This window comes from Biomphalaria glabrata, chromosome 7 (genome assembly GCF_947242115.1).
Source record: "Biomphalaria glabrata chromosome 7, xgBioGlab47.1, whole genome shotgun sequence".
Lineage (NCBI taxonomy): Eukaryota > Metazoa > Mollusca > Gastropoda > Planorbidae > Biomphalaria > Biomphalaria glabrata.
The window spans coordinates 34,839,555-34,863,415 of NC_074717.1; the positions used below are offsets into that span (position 1 = coordinate 34,839,555).

A 23,861-nucleotide genomic window follows, 5' to 3' on the forward strand; every position below is an offset into this window, starting at 1 on the left:
TTTCTTCATAATTAAAATGTATACATCTTCCAAAGCACTGAAATGTCTTTTTTTTTCAAAGTAATTTGCTTTCAACTTTTTGACTATCCTTATACTGTATGTGTGATTGGAAAGGAAAAACAATACTTACTTGGCAATGTTTAATCCTTTGAAAAATCTGGCTATATCTTGATCTGAAGATTGCCACGGCAAGCCTCTAGCTCTGACTACAAGCCCATCACTGACATATTCATTCTTGCTACTGCAATTTATTATACAGTGTTTTAATAAAACAAAAATGCAAATAGCAGATTAAGTTTTAAAAATTGAGTTTTCTATGCAGGATAAAGCATAATGCCAAGATTTCACTTCTATTTACACTGCAGTAAGCCCTAACATGTGGAAGGTTTTATGTTCATGGTGACTTTTCAAAGATTATTTTTAGTAAGAGATAGTTGAGAAACTATTAAATTAAATCTTTTGCATAGTCTTAAAAAGCAATATATGATGGCTCTGAGTAAATTACATAAACTTTTAACCAATTAAGTAGTGATATTACAATTTCAGCATTGATTAGATGATTGTGTTAAAAAACTCACCAAATGCCTCCTTCTAATCTTTCATTAATGACTTCAGGATCACCAAAGCTGTGTCCTGCAAGGATTGAAAAGAAATTCATACTTGAAGTATGTGACAAAATAAGTTGGAAATCAACATGAATAAAATTGTCTACCTCGAAAAGTCATGCTGTAGCTCTGACAAAAAGAAAACACAATATTTGCCCTTTGCAACATCACAGTCCTGGCTTTGTGTTTCTTTTTCAGAAACAAGATATGAACAAGTCTGCCTCTTTCTCACACCAACCCAGAGTTACAAAGATCAATAAGGTACAAATATCACAGAGGATAAAATAAATATTGTCTTGCAAAATGAAACCAAGTGGTTAAATGTGTACTGTTTCATTTTTTTTTAAACCAAGAAAAACTTTTGTGACTTTAACCCAATATTCAACATTTATGAATGAAGCAAAATCTTAGCTGTGAAATTCAATAAGGGCGGAGGTGTTTAATACAGTTTGTGAAGATGAGTTATTGTAAATAAAATGCCTCTTTAGATCAAGATCCATGACTTCCAAAAAAAAAAAAATGTAAGTTGCAAATAGTCATGTTTCTTCTTTCCAATTTCTGCGGGAAGGGGCGCTTCACTTGAAAGTAGTGTGGGGGCATTATGGCGCAAGGAAGATGGAAGGCCTAGAAGTTGTTTGTGCATACTCTATAATAGGGGTTTGTGTGCCCTTTGTTTGTAGGATGAAAGAGACAAAACAAAATGGAAATAGAATTTGAGGGCTAGAAAATTGTGTTGAGGCTGATGGAGCATTGTAACATGAACAGTTTTTTTGTTATGGGTTTAAGAGTGTTCCAGGCAAAATAAGCATTTATTCCAACTATTTCAACCGCAGCATAGCACAGCTATCAGCTAATATATATATATATATATATGAGGTATGTTACAAGATGATGGACTAAATTTTGATTCAGACCAAGATTCCATCTAGGAGTCATCTAAACTTTTTTATTTGAAGTTTAATGTGGAATACATCTAGATCTATAGTAAACAAAATAAACTTCTGAAGGTTAATTGACACATTTCAGACTTCAAAGCTGACAGTTAGTCTTAGTTTAACCAAGACTTTCCTTTGCAAACACAATGAGAGAAACTAAGACCAACAACAGAAATTGTCACAAAATAGAAAAAAAAAAAGAAAAAGAAATTCAATTTAGACTTACCATCGTTGACTAGTCTGGTTAAAATTTTGGCCATTTCTTGACATTGTCTAACACCATACTCCACAGAACCGTTGTTGTCCAATGCAAGATCTTTAAACTTTGGTCAAGAATTTGTTAACATATTTTTTTTAACCTTATAAACTAGCATGTTACATGTCAGCAATTTTACATGAAAATGCAGATAGAAATGTATATGTGCACTAATATAATATATGTAGATATTGATCTCCTTTTTTTTTAAAGATATACTTGTAGTTAGGCCTATTGTCAACTTAAAATAAAATCTAAGGCAATAATATTGATCACAACAAAGCTATAATTAGAAACCTCATGCTTCTAAAGCTTTTGAAAACTTTTTTTTCCAGCCCCAGTGAAGTAGGCTATTATTATATAGACCTAAATTGACCTAAATCTATATATTTAGAAGGATTCGCCTCTCCATTGAACAGGCCTAACTTGTAGGGCAGTGATTCTCATTTTATTTACCTTCCAGCAACAGGCCACTATTCAAATGTCCTATATGGCCTACTATCAATCATACAGACTCTCTAGATTTAAAATATACACTCCAGTAGTCTGCCAATAAGCCTAGAATCTAGATCTAGTAGGGAATAAATATATTTTGTCACCTTTTTGGTGGGGAGCTGAATAAGACTAATAACACGAGTAGGACATAATCATCTTTTTTGAAATAACGTCTGTATTTTATATGATAAGACTGACCTCATAATTCTAATAAGTATGTAGATCTACTATTAACCCGTACATGAGGATGTTCTTTGGTAGGCCTACCATGCCGTAATGGACAATATCTTTTGCTTTTTTTTTTTTTGTCTCTAACTGACCTTTTTTTTTATTGGGTGTGACAAAATAAGTGGATCAACCAACGTGGGGGGGGGGGGGGGTAGAAACTTGGTTAGCCTAGTCGAGTGAAATACTAAATAGTAAATCAAGTAAACCTAGACTGAGATCTTGATCTACATCTAAGACATCTAGTCTAGACTAAATATTTGAAATCAAAGACATGCTAATGCATTAAATCTGGATTATCATTAGACTAGATCTACTTTCCGTATTAGAATAAGTCTTTATAACGTACCTCTATTTCTCAAAGTTTGGTTAGAATATCTAGAATAGGGGAGCTAGACTAAGAGTGCCCACTCCCCCTCCCCCCTCAAAACATTTCATTCTAAAGCCAACACGGGGAATATGGAATCTATTTTGTAGCCAGGAGAAAAAAAAAGTGGGATCCCAGGGGCATACAAATAGACTTGCCTGTATGGCAGACGGGCCTAGGCGAACATTCTAAGTGTCAATTAGCGGCCAGTTCAAACAGACAAGTCAAAGTGAGACTGTTGGGGTAAAGAATATAATGAACTGGTTTTGACAGACTGTGTCAGCGTGGGAAACGTGCGAGACACTGCACTGACAACCTGGAGATCAATGCTGTTTGAATTAGGAACGGAACTACGATTGACGGGTATGCCCGATCGTGGGGCGAAAAAACAGATTATGATTAGCCTGTGATATGTCACGTTGTTAGTAGTCGAGAGTTTCATAGGATATGTGACTTTATTTGGCCCACTTGTGACAAAAGAAGCGATATATAAATAGTGACAAAAGTATCAGGATTAGTGTTATGGGAAACACGTGGAAGCTACTACGAAACCGCCATTTTCTATAAGCAAACAATAACAGACACATGGATTTGATACTTGTTGGGGATTTTTCACGAACGTCAACAAGTCCTTTATTTCTGTACACCGGATACACCACAAACTCTAGCTGTTTTGCATAATTGTATTTCGGTTAAAATGTGTAATACGTGTAATTTATGTCAAAATGTGTGTAAATTTTGATCAATGCCGAAATTTTCATTGTATTTGCTTATATAGCCAAAAAAAAAAAAAAAGCATTAAATCGTGATTTAACTCTATTTGGCTATATAAGCAAAGAAAACTAGAGGGGGGAAAAAATATGTAGTTTTTAAAAAGGCCGTTAACCCCATCCTCATTTTGACTGCTACCTTTGATCCCGATTTTTAAAATTAATGATGCTTTAAAAAAATGGACGTTATTGTTTGGTTCTGGACAAAAAGAGCGAAATAAAAATGATATTCATACCAATGTTATAATGTTTTCTATGGCTCTTCCCTTCTCTAAGTAGGACTTGTCATTAAAATTGTAACAAAGATCGTTCCATTTTAAAACAAACTAATAGTTCCAAAATGGCCACTGAAGCTACAAGTCATGTGACAGACATCAATATAAGTCAGTGAGACCTTTGAAGATCACTGGTTAAATTCGTACATTTTAATCATTATCAGTAGATCTAGTTCTTGGTGCTAAACAACTGTTTCTCTTTGGATCCTTAGTTCATTTTATCTTTCCAAAGGTTATATATAAGTCTATGGGTTATATTTTTACTCTTTTCGTCGGTCATGATGGAATCTTTTACACGTTATTCTTCCCCTTCCTTTTCTCAGGTCAAGTTGAAAAGTTGCACAAATATTCCTTGGCAATGACAACACATAAATCTATATTATAAAGTAGAATGTGTGGAGTATGTATGTATGTTACTTATAGACATCAAAACCGCTTGACCAATCTTGATAAAACTAGGCAGGAATGTTCCTTGGGTACCAACTTAGACCTTAGTGAATGTATTGTAGCCCTAAAACAAATGTAAGACCCTCAAAAAAAAATAAAGTTGTCCGACTCTATTACAGCTATAGTATTTTATGGATCTAGGCCATGTCTACAATGTTGACATAAGAAAAGATAGAAAGGATTTAGATCTAGATCTAATTTTAAGAAATACACTTTGCGCAGATAGTTTTTTACTTTGACACATGAAAATACAAAAGAAGATCCATTGATTTCATTATATAATAAAATTAATCTTCAATTTTGTGTTTCAAAAGCATTTTTTACATTAATTAGTTCCTTATATCTGTGATTACAGATTTCCTGACGAACATTCTTTCATTAGACAATACCGTAATGAATCGCGTACTAAAAATTAATTCGTTTAATTGTTTACTTTATAATCCCATCCCTAGATCTAAAACTCTAATTCAACTCTAAGATGATAAAACTTCTCTTCGCACAGATAGTTTTATACTTTAACACATAAACATATTAATTAAAGTCCATTCATTTCATATTTTGATCAAATAAACATTCAAATTTGGTTTTCTAAAGCTAAAAAGCTGCGAAGCCGAGTTGAGATAGTCCTAGATCTATATTCATTCATGAATCGCGTACTAAAAATTATTTCGTTTAATTGTTCACTTTATAATCCCATTTATTTAACAAAGCTATCGCTCTTTTCGTTTTTAATAGATAAGAATGTATCGACTTCGGGTAAACCATTTTCGCAAAACTAATTTTATTTTCGTAGCGAAAGAGAAATAACGTGAAAGGATCATTAGCTACGTTTAACATACATCTAAATCCAATCCACTAGATTATTCAAAAGCAAATGTTTTAATTTTAAAAAATGGATTTAAGCCTATTAGCTATTTTGATTTGATAGCTTCATTCACACTATTTTTACATTGACACATTCGCTTTACTTATTACATTATTATTTCGTTTAATTGTTTACAAAACACTCTCAGTGACTATATCGACAGTAATGCGCAAATAAAGACCCGCGGGTCGCGGGTAACATATGTCTAGTAAATAAATAAAAATAGCCAATTATTAATCAATTAATCGTAATTAATTAATTTTGTTTTAATTAAGAAAATGTGCTGAGTTAAGGGGGAATAAGCCTTGTGTAGAGAATTAGGTCATTCCTTAAAAATTTAAACTAACAATAGGCTATAAAATAATAAAACGTTATATTTTTATAAGTACTTAAGCACGTCGGCCTTCCATCACAGAGGCTCGAGTTCGAGCAACTTTCCCTTTAAAAAAAATAGTTTTGAAAAGGCATCATATTAGACCTATATTTTACTTTTTAAAAAATTAAATAAAGACGCATTAATTAACTGTCTAAAAAAGGGTCAAAGCAATGAATATGCATACTGCAATTAGTTTGCCAGATTGCACAGACAAAATGAAAAACTAAGGGTAGCTTAATCTTTTATTGTTATTATCGTATAATCATACTATAATGTCATGCAATGAAACGCCCCATAAAATCCAACTTCAATGAATCCATTACTTATTCATGTGACGATCGTGCATTCATTACAATTCAAACAATAAAGATATAAGGCTAAGATGAAATGCTAATTCAGGTAAATAAAGGGAGAAAGTTGTCATTGCTATGGGTATAATAAAACTCTGTAAAGTGGTTTCTAGATTAACAGTAAATCATATAGGTTGCACATGATTGTCTTCGATGCGTCATACAAAGAGGACGTAACCATGACATGTTTGCAAAAGGATATTAATATATATATATATATATATATGTACAAAATTCATATAATACTTAAATCTAAACGGTGCTTGGAAAAGAAAGAAAAGGTGAGCGAGGCGCACGAGGCTTTCATTGTCTAAGAATGCTCCACGAGTTTTATAAGAATGGTGAGAAAATTATAAATCAGGCGAAGATAGCCCTTTTTTTTTTAATAAATTTGTTTTTCCTTAGTTGCTAGAGACGTTCAGGCATATTACTGGCTTCTGAAACATAATGTTTTGATAGAAAGATGGGAAACATTGGACATAGTCACATGACAGTCACATGATACTGCACTAAAATGTCTAAGGCAAAGTATGAAATCCTACAATTCATACACATTTATATATATCAAAAAAATGAACTGGCAAAGTATGAAATATTTATAAAAGAAATTTCCGAAAATTGAAGCTTCAACATTCAGCTTACGTTATCGACTTAGGGTGTTGTCTGTTTCAAAGATAAAAGAGGCATTAAGTCAGCCCGGACAATTAAAAACAAAATCTGAAATTTCCAAAAAGAAATTTTGCTAAATATACAGTTTTAACGTGGAAATAAAATCCCCAATATTTAAGAAATGAAATGTTCAATAAAAATTTACACGAGATGCATTTATTAAACAGTTCTAATTCTTGTGTGTGCTTTTATGACAATCGGCATTGTTTAAAAATGTATTATTTGCATCTAACTATTCAAATGTATTCACGTATATTACAAATCATTCAACGTGTACTCTGCACCAGGAAAGCTTATTTTGACGATGTGATTTGCCCCAGGTGGGCCAAAATGGGATCCAGCGACTCAAGACGGCGACAGCCCTTTATCCCCCGAGGGGCTTGGAGATTAGCATAAAGCACCAGGGATGCTTTCTCTGATGGCTAATACCTCACCCAACAGCTTTCATCTTTCTTTAACCCATCTTCCCCGAGGTGTAAGCAGTCCGAAGATTTAGAGCCCTTGAACATTATAAAAAAAAAAGTTACAAAGTTTTGGGAGATGGCAGACAAGAGCCTGGAGGGGCAGTCACACAGTGTTATCGCGAGGTTAGAGCCTAAGATGAAGAAGAAAGGGAAGACACATTAAAATAAAGTCAGGAGGAGAGGACGAAGGCCATAAGAAGAAATAAAAAAAAATGACGAGCGACTGGTGTAATCAATCTCGTTTCTTGTAAAGGGGGGGGGGAGAGTTAGATCAAACTCCTCACATCGTCTCCAACACCCTCTCTCCACGACCACAGTTCATACATTAATCTTGTACTTAGTCTGTACCTATGGCAGAATGACGTTCAGAAACTCTCAATCATTGCTGTGATAGATGACAGACTTTTACGCATCACACAGAATGACACACGACACATAACCTAGATTTAGAGTATTAACAAGCTTAAAAAACTTATGAAATGGACATGTGTCAAGAGATGATAGAAAATTCTGGCCGACTGCAAGCTGCTTTTTTTGGTTTTCATTTTTTCTACAATGACAATCTTGGGTCCACGCTTACCAGTAGCCTACTCAATCTAAATGTGGGATAAATTGTTTCTCAAACTTAATTATGCTTATTAATATTTCTCGCGGCTATGGCCAAATTTTGATTCACGGTGCCCCCGCTGCGGGGAAGAAGAGGAAACCGTGCCTCATATTCAGTTTGACTGCCCCAGACTTGCTGATCTCCGTCTCGACAGGTCTGGGAAACCAAAAATTCTTGACCTGTATGGCGACATTTATGCACTACGCAAGACAGCAGGGTTTCTGTCCAGGGCTTTTGCAAGAGAGGATTTGAGCCTCTCAAGCCCTCACTCTAATGGAGTTTGATGATGATGATGATGATGATGATTAATATTAGATTATCAATCATTACGCGTTTTTACAAGAGATACACGAGGCCAGTATTTTCTTGAACAGAGATATTAAGATATTTAAGTCGGGCACCATTTAACTCATTCCAATACCATTTCACCCCTGACTAGATGATTTTAGGTATTATAGTTAACGTTGACAATCTGTGAACCCCAACATTGACAGTGTCACATTTGATCACACAGGCATGTCTGTTAATATTTCTGTCAAAAAAAAATTATATGGACGATAAAGGGACGCATGGTGTTGGGGGGAGGGGACGAGCCAGTGAGCCACAAGGCCTCAAGCTAATCTAGGCTTGATGCACTGGCGGATCCAGGGGGGGGCGGTAGGGGCGATCGCCCCCCCCACTCGGCCGACCCCCCCCCCCGAAGGGGGGGGGCGGACGAATTTTAGTATAGAATTCACACAATTTGTATACGAATTCATTACTTATGTTAATAATATATACTAATTATTTATATTTCAACCTATTTTTAGATTATTTCGCCCCCCCCCCTCTAGTATGTTGGCCAATTTGGTGGGGTCGGGAGGGGGTGATGGTATCAATCCCGCCCCCCCCCCCCATAAACTTTCGAGTGGGGGGGGCGGTCCAATTTCTTTGTAGAAATCACAGCTTGCTAACAGAATCAATTAAATATCTATGTGATTAAAACTTGTTATTGATATTTTAACCGATCTTTGTATTATGTCGTTCCCTGTTTGCCAATTTATCTCTACTGCCCTTCCCACCTAAACCTTTTGAGGGGGGGCGGTCCTACTTTAATGGAGAAATCATAGTTTGTGAACAAAATTAGTTGAATTAATATATAGATTTATATTATGTCGCTCGCCTTCTTGTATCTTGGCCGTTTCGGTGAGGTTGGGGGAGGGGGAAATTGCATGTACTGCTCTTCCCACTCTAGCCCTCTGAGTGGGGGGGCGGTCCTATTTTTATGGAGAATCATAGTTTGTGAACAAAATTAGTTGAATATCTATATAATATAAACTACATATTGATATGTGGACTCATTGTATATTATGTCGTACCACACTCTAATCTCAAATTTTATCATTAGTAAAATTTAAATGAAAAAGGGTTGTACCAGGTGGGAGGGGCGATTCATGCAATCGCCTTTCCCCCATCGGACAAACCAATACTTTTTCTTTTTGTATTACAGTTAGGAAATTACAAAACAAAAACATCTGTCACTAATATAATTTATATATATAATAAATTAAATTCTTATATCGAGTCGCCACACCCCTATTCTTTAATGCCAAATGCAATCTTTAGCAGAAATTATTAAAGAAGCGAGGATGAATCGTTTTCACTCTACCACCACTCCCATTTCCAGACAGAGTTTATGTAATTTCACATGGATTTATCATAACTATTTTAAGAAAGACTTTGCATTCAAAAAATTAGAATTCAATTGAAATTTTTCACTATAAGAGTCACGATTGAGATGAGTTCTAAACCCAAATCATTTTTTCATAGTCGCCTTTTTCTAACCTTTACTCAATCTGATATTTTTCTAGTTTAAAAAATTTGGGACTATAACTCACAATTTATACTTTTATTGAATATTATTTATCGAATAATTTTTTTTCGGCGGAGATCCTGAAAGCCAAAATCTAAATATGTGGGGTATCTTATCTTTTCAAGGAACAAATCGGATTTTTTGCAATGTATTAAGGGCCTATAAATTCATATTAGAATATTTTTCAAGTACAACATTATTCAATACGTCCTTTTTTAATAGTATGAATAATGAGTTTTAGGTCAGGAGAATACGTTTCTTCTGTGAAGTATGCTAGAAAACTCTTTTGGCGGCGGGGCTTCGCAACGAACTCCATTGATGAATAATGAGCTGTAGATGTCAGGAGAATGCGTTTCTACAGTGAAGTATGCAAGAAAACTCTTTTGGCGGCGGGGCTTCGCCCCGAACTCCATTGATGAATAATGAGCTGTAGACGTCAGGAGAATGCGTTACTGCAATGAATAATGCAAGAAAACGCTTTTGGCGGCGGGGCTTCGCAACGAACTCCATTGATGAATAATGAGCTGTAGATGTCAGGAGAATGCGTTTCTACAGTGAAGTATGCAAGAAAACTCTTTTGGCGGCGGGGCTTCGCCCCGAACTCCATTGATGAATAATGAGCTGTAGACGTCAGGAGAATGCGTTACTGCAATGAATAATGCAAGAAAACGCTTTTGGCGGCGGGGCTTCGCCCCGAACTCCATTGATAAATAATGTGATGTAAATGTCAGGAGAATATTTTTCTGCAGTGAAAAAAGCAAGAAAACGCTTTTGTCGTCGGGGCTTCGCCCCGAACTCCATTGATAAATAATGAGTTGTAGATGTCAGGAGAATGCGTTTCTACAGTGAAGAATGCAAGAAAACGCTTTTGTCGTCGGGGCTTCGCCCCGAACTCCATTGGTGAATAATGAGCTGTAGATGTCAGGAGAATGCGTTTCTGCAATGAATAATGCAAGAAAACACTTTTGGCGTCGGGGCTTCGCCCCGAACTCCATTGATAAATAATGAGTTGTAGATGTCAGGAGAATGCGTTTCTACAGTGAAGAATGCAAGAAAACGCTTTTGTCGTCGGGGCTTCGCCCCGAACTCCATTGATATATAATGAGTTGTAGATGTCAGGAGAATGCGTTTCTACAGTGAAGAACGCAAGAAATCGCCCCGAACTCCATTGATGAATAATGAGCTGTAAATGTCAGGAGAATACTTTTCTGCAGTGAAAAAAGCAAGAAAACGCTTTTGCCGTCGGGGCTTCGCCCCGAACCCCACTTGAAAACCTTATAGCGATGCCCCAGTTGGTTTGTTTTTCACCAAAGGTTGAGAAATGCTGCTTTTAAAAAAATGCTCATGTATATATATATATATATATATATATATATAAGCACGTGAATGCATAGGGTTAGGGTTTACTTGGCATTAGGGTTAGGGTTTGGAAAAAAATCGCCCCCCCCACTCAAAAGTTCTGGATCCGCCAGTGGCTTGATGGGGTTGTCATTACCATTGCCTATATTACCTGGGTAGGTATTGAGCTCAGTTAACATAAGCCCAACAAACACCCTTCCCGTAGTGTGTGAGTTTGTAGGTTGTTGAACTATTTTCTCTATCTAAGAATGAAATCAAATCTAAAATGTTCTCATACTTGGGAAACAATATTATATTCAAAACGTGATAATTTACATCAGATACTGACAACACAACTTTATTTGTATGTTCAGAAAGTTGGAGGTTGGGAAAGATCTCATCAAAATCTTAGCACAAAGCAAATTACACAATGTTCCGTCATAGCCTTAATTACTGGTAAAACTCAACATGGATATAGGTGAAAAACAAACAAACAACAAAACAAACAAAGGGTCTCACAAAAACTTAAGATACAGCACTCAATCTAGATAAAAAGTGAAGACAAAGATGGTTTTCTTGATCGATACTTTTGATCGATACAACATATTGATAAACGCATAAGCCTAACGTAAAGTAGATAGATACACATCAGACCTTTATATCTTTTTGGTGTAGTTTTAAGACACAGTGAAGTAAAAAAAAAGTGACTGATACATATTTGATATATGTTCTACTTTCAAATGTGTTTACACCTTATAGCACGATATCGACAGACCATAATACTAGGTGTCGGAGCTTTAGAAAGTTAGAATTACCCCCCCCCCCCCCAAAACCAATTTTTAGAATTCCTATTTTATTTAAACATTTAAAATAATAAAAAAAAAATTGGAGTTCGAGTTCAAGTGAAACTCACAGCCAACGATTTTTTTCCTCTACTTTTTAGTGCGTTTTAATGTAAGTGTTGTTGTTTTTTTAAATGTTGAAATGTGTATAATTGTAGCCTTATTATTCTTATGTACTATTGTATGATGTTTGCAATTATATAAGTCACTGTATTTTGGTAGAAGAAAAAAAATTCATTTCTAAAAATGGTATTTAAGACAATGTTAATTAACAAATCCATTACAAAGTTTTCTTTATGATTGATTAATATACAACCAGTCATTTATGTAATCTTTGCATTAACATTCAGTGTTTGCACTTTGATATAGGCCCCTAATCTTTAATTCTTTACATTAACCTTTAATTACTCTATTTTACTCTTTTAATTCTTATAACCTAATGCTCTACACAAGGCTTGATATCCCCTTAGTTTAGTACATCTATTTTCTATATATTCTATTCAATAACAAAATTAATTAATTACAACTAATAATTGGTTGATTTTTTAAATTCATGTTTGTTCATCGACCATAAGCTTGTATGCGACATTTGTTGACGATTGGGCGAGTAGAAGTCAACAAATCGATTGAAGAAAATCTAAACAAGAACATCCAAGAAAGATACTGTGTGAGTAATATAAGCGCAGTAAAAAGTAGATGATATGTAGATCTATGTGCATACTAATTTATAATAGAATATGCATCCTCTGTTTGGGACCCCTCAACTCAAGAAAACATTAAGAAACTAGAACAGACACAAAATAGAGCAGTGGGATTCATAACAAACGAATATTCACATTTGACTAGAGTAACACTTTTAGTAAAATCACTAAATTTAGAAAGCCTTCAAGAGAGAAGACTCAAAAGTAAAGTAGCAATTACACATAAAACACTGAACCATAATCTTCAAATACAAAAACAAAATCTAATAATATTCTCTGAAAGACACACAGATAAAGGCACATTCCTCGTTCCATATGCTAGGACAAATTTGTACAAATACTCCTTCTTCCCTAGTGCTATTAGAGCATGGAATGGGTTGCCTGAGTCAGCCAGGAAAAACAGTGACTTGGCAGAATTTAAGTCATTCGTTAACATGCACGACTAGATGCATGACGCGTAGGACGTAATCATTTTCTTTTTTGAAGTAACGTCTGTATTATATAAGATAAGATACATATCTTGTAAAAGGAGCACACTTTTAAATAAACATAAGTATCACTGATTTCGAGCACAAGGTAAAAAGTGATTATCAAAGGCGCTCATTTGTTTTCGAGATAGGAACATGAACACAAAAAACATCTGCTAACAGTAAAACGTTTGGTAGAAGATAGCTCTTTGTTGGAGAAAACCATTTCCCTCATTATTAATGCTTTTATTTAAATACCTTCAACTTGACAAAAAGCTTATGTTGATTTACATATGAATTATCATAGTATAATTTGCATTGTAATTAAGTACATTTAATAGAGGCCAAGCAACGACATCCGCAAAGAGAGTGCATTTCATATTCATATTTTCGTTGACCTATAAAAACAAAACTAGATCTACCTGGCCAGTCAACAGTAACCATGCCACGCTGGCAAATGATAGTTACAGCGCCATGCTTATAATTTTATTTATTATTATTTAAGATACCCTCGACTAACTTTATTGCCTAGACATAATTTATGTACATTTATTTTGATAATTTAAAATACTTACTAAAACTTAAAGAACATGATACAGGCACACGTTATATGTTTATAACTTATTCTAAAATTGGTCATACCATGGTTCCATGGTCATACGAAGGCACTATGAATTATTTCCGGTAATCTTGATCTACTAGTTCTGGAGTGGTTTGAAAGCGTTATATTTTAAATCAATAGGAAATGCACAATAGCATTAATATTAGCATTATGAGGGGCGAAATAGAAGGCATACGTGTTTGTATGTTAGAGAGCGATTAGGTATCTCAAACTAGGTCAACACGTTCTATAACAAATTTTTATTGAGATTTGACAAATATATGTCTGAATAGTATTTTTTTGTTAACATTTTGCACAAATCTCAAACACAATGGAGGATAAGCGAAGCGAGCTTAGGATAAACCCTGACATTTCTAAATTTTAGATGATACAAGTTAAATATAAAAAAAATATTTTCTAAAACAAGCAAAATAAAAAAAAAATAAAGACAACAACAAGAACAAAGCTTATCTAAGGAGAATAATTCCACAGTTACAGTTATACATCTCAATACTGTAAGATGTATTTCCCTTTTTGACATCATACAAGATAAATTAATTATCACTATTTAATTACCTTATAGGTTAATTATTTGACTGATTCATGTTTTACTAAGAACAATGGATGATTGTGCAATGTTTCAAGTTGATCCGATAATGGAAAGTGAGAGAAATAACGTGTTCAAAATTTGTACCAGACAGCCCGACAGACAGACCCACAGACAGACCGACAGACAGAGTGAGTTGATATAAGCTTTGTAAAGAAAGGAAGGTTCATTCAAGCAAACTGGCATCATAAATGCGTTCTTGTAAAATTTACAGGCCTGATTCACTAGCGAATCCCTTAATTAGGCTGACGGCTGAGACTGAGACGAATTCAAATGGTAATACTGAATGTTATATACAGTTATATGCAGTTATATACAGTTGATGGGTTAACATTTCATAAGAAAGTAAATTACGGTATCTAGTCATGCAATAACTCCTCTCTACTTTGAAGCGAAGGTTTGGACATACTGTGAGGACTGACTTAGTTGGGGGCCAAGATTCTCCTTCAAGGTCTAGTCGAGGGAGCACACAGAAAATGTTGCCTGAAGAAAATCTGATTAAGCAGACGCGAGGAACCGGCCACAAATCCGGATGTGTGGACAACCTCGGCTGTGCACATCGACACAGCACTCCACGGAGGTTCAGAGAGGGGGGGGGGGGGTGATTGATGTCATCACTACCCTAGCAAAAAAAAAAAAAAAGAATATACATACACTAAGTTGAGAAATAGATCTAGTAGATACGGAAAATACGAGAGAGAGAGAGAGAGAGAGAGAGAGAGAGAGAGAGAGAAGGTGCATAAGGACATTGTTTAGTTGCCTTCACTAAGAGACTAGTTAACTGCATTATGTCTTTATAATATAAAAATACTTCTTTTCTGTATCAAATTCAACAACATTCAAACAGGTCATTTATTAAACAAACATTGGTGTTAAAATAAAAATAAAAAGTATATAGGCCTTCTGTAAATGGAAACATCCATACCGGTATAACTAAACATTTTAAATAGGCCCCTAATCATTCTGAAAACAAACCAAAAATTGTTTAAGTTTAACAAAATGCATGTATAATACAGTTGAACTCTTGGACAACTCAAGTTCACATTGGTGAAAAGTGTAGTGTATATCCGAGACTGTCATACACTTTTTGGCAAAATGAGTTGTGTAAATATTGTATCAGTAATCTCCCTTGGATTCACTGGCGGATCCAGGGGGGGGGCGGTAGGGGCGATCGCCCCCCCCCCACTCGGCCGACCCCCCCCCCCCCCAAGGGGGGGGCGGACGAATTTTAGTATAGAATTCACACAATTTGTATACGAATTCATTACTTATGTTAATAATATATACTAATTATTTATATTTCAACCTATTTTTAGATTATTTCGCCCCCCCCCCTCTAGTATGTTGGCCAATTTGGTGGGGTCGGGAGGGGGTGATGGTATCAATCCCGCCCCCCCCCCCATAAACTTTCGAGTGGGGGGGGCGGTCCAATTTCTTTGTAGAAATCACAGCTTGCTAACAGAATCAATTAAATATCTATGTGATTAAAACTTGTTATTGATATTTTAACCGATCTTTGTATTATGTCGTTCCCTGTTTGCCAATTTATCTCTACTGCCCTTCCCACCTAAACCTTTTGAGGGGGGGCGGTCCTACTTTAATGGAGAAATCATAGTTTGTGAACAAAATTAGTTGAATTAATATATAGATTTATATTATGTCGCTCGCCTTCTTGTATCTTGGCCGTTTCGGTGAGGTTGGGGGAGGGGGAAATTGCATGTACTGCTCTTCCCACTCTAGCCCTCTGAGTGGGGGGGCGGTCCTATTTTTATGGAGAATCATAGTTTGTGAACAAAATTAGTTGAATATCTATATAATATAAACTACATATTGATATGTGGACTCATTGTATATTATGTCGTACCACACTCTAATCTCAAATTTTATCATTAGTAAAATTTAAATGAAAAAGGGTTGTACCAGGTGGGAGGGGCGATTCATGCAATCGCCTTTCCCCCATCGGACAAACCAATACTTTTTCTTTTTGTATTACAGTTAGGAAATTACAAAACAAAAACATCTGTCACTAATATAATTTATATATATAATAAATTAAATTCTTATATCGAGTCGCCACACCCCTATTCTTTAATGCCAAATGCAATCTTTAGCAGAAATTATTAAAGAAGCGAGGATGAATCGTTTTCACTCTACCACCACTCCCATTTCCAGACAGAGTTTATGTAATTTCACATGGATTTATCATAACTATTTTAAGAAAGACTTTGCATTCAAAAAATTAGAATTCAATTGAAATTTTTCACTATAAGAGTCACGATTGAGATGAGTTCTAAACCCAAATCATTTTTTCATAGTCGCCTTTTTCTAACCTTTACTCAATCTGATATTTTTCTAGTTTAAAAAATTTGGGACTATAACTCACAATTTATACTTTTATTGAATATTATTTATCGAATAATTTTTTTTCGGCGGAGATCCTGAAAGCCAAAATCTAAATATGTGGGGTATCTTATCTTTTCAAGGAACAAATCGGATTTTTTGCAATGTATTAAGGGCCTATAAATTCATATTAGAATATTTTTCAAGTACAACATTATTCAATACGTCCTTTTTTAATAGTATGAATAATGAGTTTTAGGTCAGGAGAATACGTTTCTTCTGTGAAGTATGCTAGAAAACTCTTTTGGCGGCGGGGCTTCGCAACGAACTCCATTGATGAATAATGAGCTGTAGATGTCAGGAGAATGCGTTTCTACAGTGAAGTATGCAAGAAAACTCTTTTGGCGGCGGGGCTTCGCCCCGAACTCCATTGATGAATAATGAGCTGTAGACGTCAGGAGAATGCGTTACTGCAATGAATAATGCAAGAAAACGCTTTTGGCGGCGGGGCTTCGCAACGAACTCCATTGATGAATAATGAGCTGTAGATGTCAGGAGAATGCGTTTCTACAGTGAAGTATGCAAGAAAACTCTTTTGGCGGCGGGGCTTCGCCCCGAACTCCATTGATGAATAATGAGCTGTAGACGTCAGGAGAATGCGTTACTGCAATGAATAATGCAAGAAAACGCTTTTGGCGGCGGGGCTTCGCCCCGAACTCCATTGATAAATAATGTGATGTAAATGTCAGGAGAATATTTTTCTGCAGTGAAAAAAGCAAGAAAACGCTTTTGTCGTCGGGGCTTCGCCCCGAACTCCATTGATAAATAATGAGTTGTAGATGTCAGGAGAATGCGTTTCTACAGTGAAGAATGCAAGAAAACGCTTTTGTCGTCGGGGCTTCACCCGAACTCCATTGGTGAATAATGAGCTGTAGATGTCAGGAGAATGCGTTTCTGCAATGAATAATGCAAGAAAACACTTTTGGCGTCGGGGCTTCGCCCCGAACTCCATTGATAAATAATGAGTTGTAGATGTCAGGAGAATGCGTTTCTACAGTGAAGAATGCAAGAAAACGCTTTTGTCGTCGGGGCTTCGCCCCGAACTCCATTGATATATAATGAGTTGTAGATGTCAGGAGAATGCGTTTCTACAGTGAAGAACGCAAGAAATCGCCCCGAACTCCATTGATGAATAATGAGCTGTAAATGTCAGGAGAATACTTTTCTGCAGTGAAAAAAGCAAGAAAACGCTTTTGCCGTCGGGGCTTCGCCCCGAACTCCATTGGTGAATAATGAGCTGTAGATGTCAGGAGAATGCGTTTCTGCAATGAATAATGCAAGAAAACACTTTTGGCGTCGGGGCTTCGCCCCGAACTCCATTGATAAATAATGAGTTGTAGATGTCAGGTGAATGCGTTTCTACAGTGAAGAATGCAAGAAAACGCTTTTGTCGTCGGGGCTTCGCCCCGAACTCCATTGATATATAATGAGTTGTAGATGTCAGGAGAATGCGTTTCTACAGTGAAGAACGCAAGAAATCGCCCCGAACTCCATTGATGAATAATGAGCTGTAAATGTCAGGAGAATACTTTTCTGCAGTGAAAAAAGCAAGAAAACGCTTTTGCCGTCGGGGCTTCGCCCCGAACCCCACTTGAAAACCTTATAGCGATGCCCCAGTTGGTTTGTTTTTCACCAAAGGTTGAGAAATGCTGCTTTTAAAAAAATGCTCATGTATATATATATATATATATATATATAAGCACGTGAATGCATAGGGTTAGGGTTTACTTGGCATTAGGGTTAGGGTTTGGAAAAAAATCGCCCCCCCCCACTCAAAAGTTCTGGATCCACCAGTGCTTGGATTTCCTTCTGAATATCACATTTTTGAAGATTAAAACATGGAACTAAAAGCTCAGCTTCATACTCTTACGCTGCTTTGCTTCAAGATCATACAGATACAAGCATTCTTGGAAATAGTGATTGGGGAACATCCAAGAGACCTGAGATTGATACATCATCCGCCTCATTACGGAGTTAAGGAGACAAAATGCGCTTCTAATCTTAGCGAAAGAAAGGGGATTAATAAATCAATACAAATATGTCTAAGAAAGAAAACTACCGATGCTTAAAAAACTATAACCTATAATCTTATATCGAAACAAAATTCTGATAGACACGTCATCATGCCCTTATGAAAGATGACGTAACATCAGTCATTGTGATCTCCGCATAAAATAAAGTCACAGTTGACTTGCGATTTTGAGCATAATCCTCCCGATGACTATGTCTTTAATTTCTGTTGTCAACTATCATTCACCCTCACTCCTCATTGATAAAGTTAATCATGTGTTAATCTTTAATGAACAGAGATTAAAAAAATGTTTTTAATAGTCTTAAAATGTCTATCAAAGTTTATTCTCTGGAGCGTTTTGAAACTTGACATCTAATAGTGTATGACAAATAGATCTAGTTAAATCTAGAAGAACATTAAAGTTTGACAGAAACTTTTTGGTTGAAGCAAGGGTCTTTCTCAGAACGAGGTATTGAGGCAAGCCTCGTATTCAGAACGAGGCATTGAAAGAAGCCTCGTCTTCAGAACGAGGTATTGAGGCAAGCCTCGTCTTCAGAACGGCGTATTGAAGGAAGCCTCGTCTTCAGGACAAGGTATTGGACCACAACCGAAGAGTAATTAAAGAAAGTGCAAATAAAAACATAAAATATCGAGACGTCAGTAGAAGGTACTAGTGCAAGAAGGTGGTTAAGTCAAATTTTAATGAAAATGGAGTGTGTTGAAGTGTAGATATGTGTACATAGTCCCTTTTGGACTTGACCTCCTAATTAGAAAGACATAATAGTAAATTATGGAGAATAGCTCCAGATCCCTAAGATAGCACAGTGGAAAATTGCCAATTAAGAATGGAATCACTAAATTTTAGTTCATAACCCACAAGAACCAAATATCAAGAGGAACTTAAAAAAAAAATAGCGTTTTTGCCTTTTTTCTCGAACTGACCAAATTGTGACTTGACCTTCTTGATCTAGGCCCTTCAATTCGATAACAGAACATTATGTCTATAAGAAATAAAACAATTGCAATTAATGCGTATGTATAAATGTATGTGTGTATTATGCATAAGAATTAGTGAGTTCGTTCTTTTGTCTTTTTGAAAAAAGTATTTTTAATGTTTTTCTTCTTTAATCAAGAAAATAAAGTAAAAAAGTAGATCTGGAGAAATGTGGTGGCAATATATGAAAACATGAATAAAAACGTTAGAAAATTTAAAGAAGAAGATTGGAAATTTTATCATGAATGGATAAATAAACTATGTCAATGACTCAGAGGCGTAGCGAGAGGAATGTAAGGGCGGCATGATGCCCCGGGAGCACGTTTTGTTCACTATGCCTCTGCAATGACTATAATGAAATACTAATAAACTTTGTGCTACAAGCAAACTAGCTTTAAAAATGTTACTTTTCAGTGCTAAAAAGCAAAAAAAAATAAATAAATAAAAATAAATTTTATGTATCGTTTAATCATAAGAAAAAAAAATCTAACTATTTTTTATAGTAATCTGCCATTGATGCAAAATCTCCATTACGTAAAAGAAAAATTTCGAAAGATCTACAAATCGGATGTCATTGTCATTAATGTCAGACCTCCAGGATGTCAACAGTATTTGCTTAAACCGTTTTACCTACAGCCCCAATTTATTGCAAACATTTCTTAACGCTCTTAGATCTAAGACAAACTTGACGTACTCTGAGGGCGCACTCAAAATGTGCGCCCCAAAAAGTGAATAGGGAATATAGGCATAAAGACAAGAAGGTTTGGGGTGGGGGAGAATTCCAGCCAGTGCCGTATTTAGACTTGAAAAGGTCCTAAGCTATTTCAGATATAGGGTCTCTTCTGGGTCTTTTATAAGTCCAGATATCAGTGATTACTATTTATTGGGGTCCATAAGCTATTGCTTGTCTTACCTATTGATAAGTTCAAGGTTTCAACTTTATTATAAAGTCAAATACTTTTAACTTTTTTTTATTTCATTTTGTTTTGATTTTTTCAAATTTCGGACTTTCCTTCAGATTATTGGAGAAACAATATTTTTTTATCAGTTCTAAACTTTAACATGATTTTATTGATACGATACAGGAATATATATATATAGATAGATCAGACTATGTGCATGTTATAGTTCCATAACATAGTCCATAATCTACATGGTGCTAAGTTCAATTGTAGCAATGTAGAATGTGTTGAATCTATATCAAGTTATGCTGTTGTACATGCTAATGAGTTCGTTCATCTGAAGATAATTATGTCAATTATCATTGCTTGATTTCGTTTAAGCTTATAGCGATAAAATGAAGCTTTTGTAATTGGCAATTATTCTACCTCCTCAACCTACCCTGCTTTACCCCCCCCCCCAACTATTGCTACCTATACTAACTAGAATAGATAGACCCTGCTTTCTCCATGGCTATTGCTACCTCGACCAAACAGCTCGACCCTGCTTTCTCCCTTACTATTGCTGCCTTCCGAATTGCGACACTTTAAATATTGATTTTAAATCGACTGACAAAACTATGCGATGTCAAGAAGATGCCAAGAGGCTTTGGAAGGACAGAGGGGGGGGGGTTGCAATATAGGAATGGGAGAGGAGAAATGGATGACGGAGGGGGGGGGAGGCTGACACTTTTTAAGGATTTAATAAAAAAACATCCACAAAAAGTGGAACATAAAAAGAAGTAGGGAATGAAAAAAAGTTTCTTCCACCCCCCCCCCTTTTTTTCCAAAAACAAAAAAGAGGGTGGGGAGAGGGAGTACACGTTCTACAGATGCCAGGGGGGGGGGGGCTAATACAAAAGTGACTCATCACCAGGTAAGTATAGCGCCCTTTGGAGTTCAGGTAAGCCCCTCATAAGCTTATCACAAAGATGGTGTGCATACTTCGCCTTCCTTACATTGGTGGTTTGGGGGGATGTGAAATGGGGGGGGGGGGCGCTTAAAGCTAAACCGCAGATCAGGGAGATGGGGGGGGGGGGGAAGGGGAGTAGAGTGGACACAGAGGAGATCCCAAGGGATGTGAGGGAAATGGACAAGGAGGTCAGAGATTTGTGTATAATGTAAAGGCATGATGTCAAACATAGGAACCAACTGAATTGGTTGTAAAAACTTGCATTGAATCAATCTCACCTTGTCAGCATTGGGCATTGGGCACAGAATGAAGTTGGATTGGTAGTGAGTCAAACTTTCGTTTTACTAACATACATAAAAAAAAATATTTTCTAGCACTATACGAAAAAAACAAACAAGCAAAATAGAAAAAAATCCTTTAAAAAATAACCTATTTAATGGGAAGCAATCCGCACTTACACCAATATATCTATATAATTTATAAGTTATTTCCCTTATTCGATATAAAAAATATTACCAATTTAATTCACTAACTGGTTAATTTATTGTTTATTCGTGTTAGGTACAGTAAATATTTGTGTAAAGTTTGAACTTGATCCTAGGATGGGTGTGGGAGAATTACGTGTACAATTACCTAAGTGGACTATTAAGCGATACATGTATATATTGTAGGATTTATTTCCTTTATTGGTATCAAACAGAATAATTAATTGTTAATAATCAATTCACTCATTTTGTTCATTTTTACACTAATTCGTATTTTGTTACGTACAATAAATAACTGCCAAGTTTTCAACTTGATCCGAGAATGGGCTGTGGGAGAAGTGACGTGTACAAACTTTTTACCAGAGTGAGTTGATGTAAGCTTTGTAAAAAAAATAAAAAGGAAACGGTACGCGGCTAGTCTCCAGCTCAGTTGTTTGAACGTGTTGGGAGTATCGGTTGTGTCTAGCTCAATTACAAGGGCTAACTATATTAGAGCATTTCTATCTCGGCTATTTCCCAATCTCTCGCTCATTCTTCTTAAACATAGTTCAACCTTTTGCAAGAGTCATCTGAAATATATCTTCGAGGGCAACTTAGCAAGTTATCCTATTTTCCACTGACATTTTCTCTTAATGACTTGACCTGCACATACAAGGTGGTTTTAGTTTTACTATGCGTTATTGGTTTAAAATTAAAAACAAAATAGAGGAGTTACTGGCCTTTACACTTGTTTTTCTGAACTATATTTTCGAGGGCAAGTTATCCTATTTTCATCTTATCTTATCTTATATAATACAGACGTTACTTCAATATGAACATCTTCTCTTCATGATTTGACCTGCACATACAAGGTTTTAGTTTCACTATGCTTTATTGGTTTTTAAACTACATAAAAAAGAGGAGTTATTGGCCTTTGCACTTGTTTTTCTGTATGTTGTCGAATGTTAAGGTCTCAACAGTTGTGTAGGTTTAAGGTGATGGGGCAGGCTGACGTTACGTGACATGCTCGTACCTTTAATGGGCATTCTTGTTATACAAACGACTGAGAACTAAGACCTGCTATGTTGACTACAGGTAGTGAGGTGCCCTGCTAACGGTCAACGGGCGAATGTTTATACACGGTTGTTTTTTTTATAAACTCATTTCAGCGTTAGCCAGGCCTCGTTGGCTAGCTAGGCAGAGTTGACAGTTGGCGCAGACAAGGTTATTCTTAAATGTCGAGGGATGTTTTCTGTCTGTAGAGAAATGTCAGTCTGTCGTGCTACTAGCGGTGCACGATACAGGTAAAACAAAAAAAGGTAGTCATTAGCGTAGTCTCTCTTAAGTCTCTCACATTCAGCATCTAAGTCACATCCTCACCAGTTTATTTTTGCAAATGTTAAAGTCGTTCAGTATGGAGCTATCTCTGGATGAGCTCAAACTTACTGATCAATCAGATTAGGTTTAAAGCCTATCTTTCATTTTCATTTTTTCCCCTAATATTTGATAACATTCCTTTAAGGCTAGGCCTACATCATTAAATGTTGTTTTTTAAAGTCTTATTTAATGTCTTAGGTTTTATCCATTGACATAGAAATATAAAGACTGGACGATAGGCATTGGTTTCATTTGGTGATAGACAACATTTGTATGCGTATAAAACTATGATCTGAGACGGATTTTGGGAGTCAATTATATAGATCGGGTCTCAAACAGGGAAATCCTATGCTGATCTGGGAGTCGAACACTTAGTGAGGTTGTGACAAGGCGTCGCATGAGGTTTGCGGGACATGTTCTACGACAAAATGAACTACGCATACCAAGAGTTGCGATGACATGGAGGCCAATACGAGTGAAGCGCAAACAGGGACGTCCTCGTATGACCATACTTTCATGGAGGAACTCAGAACAGAGGACACCAAGTGGGAGGAGGCTTCAGACAATGCCAGTGACAAGATCTTTGTGGAGACAGCTTGCCGCCCAATGCGCCGAACGGCGCGGGATGACCTAAGTCTAAGTAAAACTGT

General features: G+C 36.0%; 1 protein-coding gene across 5 annotated transcripts in view; it reads right to left on the reverse strand.

The window, feature by feature from the left end:
- Positions 1-23,861, reverse strand: part of LOC106069039 (epithelial splicing regulatory protein 1-like) — an 89,774-nt gene that overhangs the window by 13,454 nt on the left and 52,459 nt on the right. For all 5 annotated transcript variants that reach the window (XM_056036378.1, XM_056036381.1, XM_056036379.1 and 2 more), the window contains exons 5-7: positions 1,767-1,856; positions 579-633; positions 131-241 (exon numbers count right to left, since the gene is read on the reverse strand). In XM_056036378.1, the coding sequence (XP_055892353.1) occupies positions 131-241; positions 579-633; positions 1,767-1,856 (256 nt within the window). The remainder of the gene's footprint in view (positions 1-130; positions 242-578; positions 634-1,766; positions 1,857-23,861) is intronic.